The sequence below is a fragment of the Emiliania huxleyi genome (assembly GCF_000372725.1).
Source record: "Emiliania huxleyi CCMP1516 unplaced genomic scaffold EMIHUscaffold_4177, whole genome shotgun sequence".
Classification (NCBI taxonomy): Eukaryota; Haptophyta; order Isochrysidales; family Noelaerhabdaceae; genus Emiliania; species Emiliania huxleyi.
Window position 1 is genome coordinate 1 of NW_005198846.1, and position 1,777 is coordinate 1,777.

At 64.0% G+C, this 1,777-nt stretch overlaps 2 protein-coding genes across 2 annotated transcripts; both read right to left on the reverse strand.

Annotated features, from left to right (window-relative positions):
- Nucleotides 1–108: 108 nt before the first annotated feature.
- EMIHUDRAFT_255988 (putative abortive infection protein) lies at nt 109–714 on the reverse strand (the record flags this gene model as incomplete). The annotated part of the gene is made up of 2 exons (XM_005769543.1): nt 109–620; nt 690–714. The coding sequence occupies 2 exons, from the start codon at nt 712–714 to the stop codon at nt 109–111; spliced, it is 537 nt and encodes a 178-aa protein (XP_005769600.1).
- A 359-nt stretch (nt 715–1,073) lies between these two features.
- On the reverse strand, nt 1,074–1,758 carry EMIHUDRAFT_255989 (hypothetical protein; the record flags this gene model as incomplete). Its single annotated transcript, XM_005769544.1, has 2 exons — nt 1,074–1,309; nt 1,686–1,758. 2 exons carry the CDS (start codon nt 1,756–1,758, stop codon nt 1,074–1,076), a joined length of 309 nt encoding a protein of 102 aa, XP_005769601.1.
- Between the last annotated feature and the right edge of the window lie 19 nt (nt 1,759–1,777).

The following is a 1,777-nucleotide window of genomic DNA, read 5'->3' on the forward strand; positions in this document are numbered from 1 at the left end:
CTCGTTATAGGCGGTGCGATAGCTGGTATCGAGCATGGAAGAGCTCCTCAATTCTGGTGCGAGTGACGGGCCGTGGCCGACAATGGCCGACGCCGACGAGCCAGTAAATCATGCATGGTGCGGTGCCTCATACATCTGCGCCTGGCGGCGGCGCAGCATAGCCAGGCCGGGAATTGTCGAGACGACGAACATAACCGCAATCGCGGCGAGATAGCCTGACGCGCTGCCCGCCTCCGCGGGTGCTTCGACGCCGAAGAACACATCAAGATCGCCCATCGCGTTGATAAAGGCGTGGATGCCGATCACCGGCCACAGGCTGCGCGTATAGGCTGCAATCCCGGCGAAGCCGATCCCCAGCAAGGTGGCATAGATGACCTGCGGGACAACATCGCCGAGCGGCGCCTGGAAGATGTTGTAGGCATGTGCGAGGCCGAAGATCAGCGCCTGCGCGAGCCCCGCTTTGACCAGCGCATTGGGCTGCGCCTGCCAGGCACGATAGAGGTAATAGAAACAGAACCCTCGCAGCAGGATTTCCTCGAACAGACCGGTCGATATGCTGCTGGTGTCGGTGTCGTCGAGTGAGACTGAGAGCGCGATAGCCGCGGAGAGTAGAGTGACACCTAGCGAGGGGCAGACCTCTCGATGATGGACGAGCCATGGCGCCAGCCAGGCGGCAGGCGAGTTCACACGATCCCAATATATCAAACGCGCCATTTTAGCGCGCCAGCACGACTTATACGTCAATTACGCCACCCACGATAACACTTTCGATGTTTGTGAGTGTTCCGACGGGCGTTGATCGAATCCCTTGTGCGACAAATCACGACTCCCACCGAGCCGCGCCGCGCGGCTCACTGCCAGTGTCCGTCACTCGCTACCACCGACACCCGTGCGTGTGTCTCACTAGAGAGGTGAGATGGCGTCGACATCTTGAAACGGATTCGTGCACGCAACAACCCCACGCAAGGACGGGCCGCCAACAGGCGAGTCACCGACAGCTCAGTGCTCACGAACGGCCCTCCACACTCCACACTCGAGCCGTGTCGACTCGAGTGAACGTCTCTTGCAACAAGCTACCACCCAGCGCCGGGTGCGCCAGCGTGGCTGTACCCGTGGCAGTACCCGTGGCCATACCCGGCCGGCGCCACGCCCCCGTACCCGCCTCCCCCCACGTCGTACCCGCCCGTGGGCAGCGGCGCGTACCCCGCGACCGCCGCAGCGCCGTAGCCGGCCGCAGCGAGTGCGTGCTGCGCGTGCTGCGAGTGCTGCGAGGGCGGCGGCGTGGCTGCGACGTAGCCCGCTGTGTGACCTACGGATACGGCAGGGTGTGTGTATCTCTCTCTAAGGCAGGGTGACCTCCTCCACACACACGAGGTGGTCGGGCAAGGGCCAGGCGACCCTCGCGTCTCCACGTCTAGACGACAGGAGCCCCGGGGCATTCAAAGTGCAAGGTCCGGTGCGCGTGGGTGAGCGGTGTGTGTGTGTGTGTGGCATGGAGAGATATGGGGAGATACGGGGAGATACGGGGAGAGATGGGGAGAGATGGCCTGCAGCATAGCCCGCGGGCGGCGGAGGCGCTGCCGCGAGAAGAGGCTGCGAGAGAGTCTGGACAGACGTCTCTGCCGCCCACCGCAGCGCCTGCAATCTCGGGGGATCTCGGGTCACCTCGGGCAATCTCTGGAGACAGGCCGTCTCCGCCGCCCGCCGCAGCGCCTGCTCCGCCTGCGGTGTTTGCACCGGCCGCTGTGAGCTCCCCATACCTCCCCATATCTCCCCA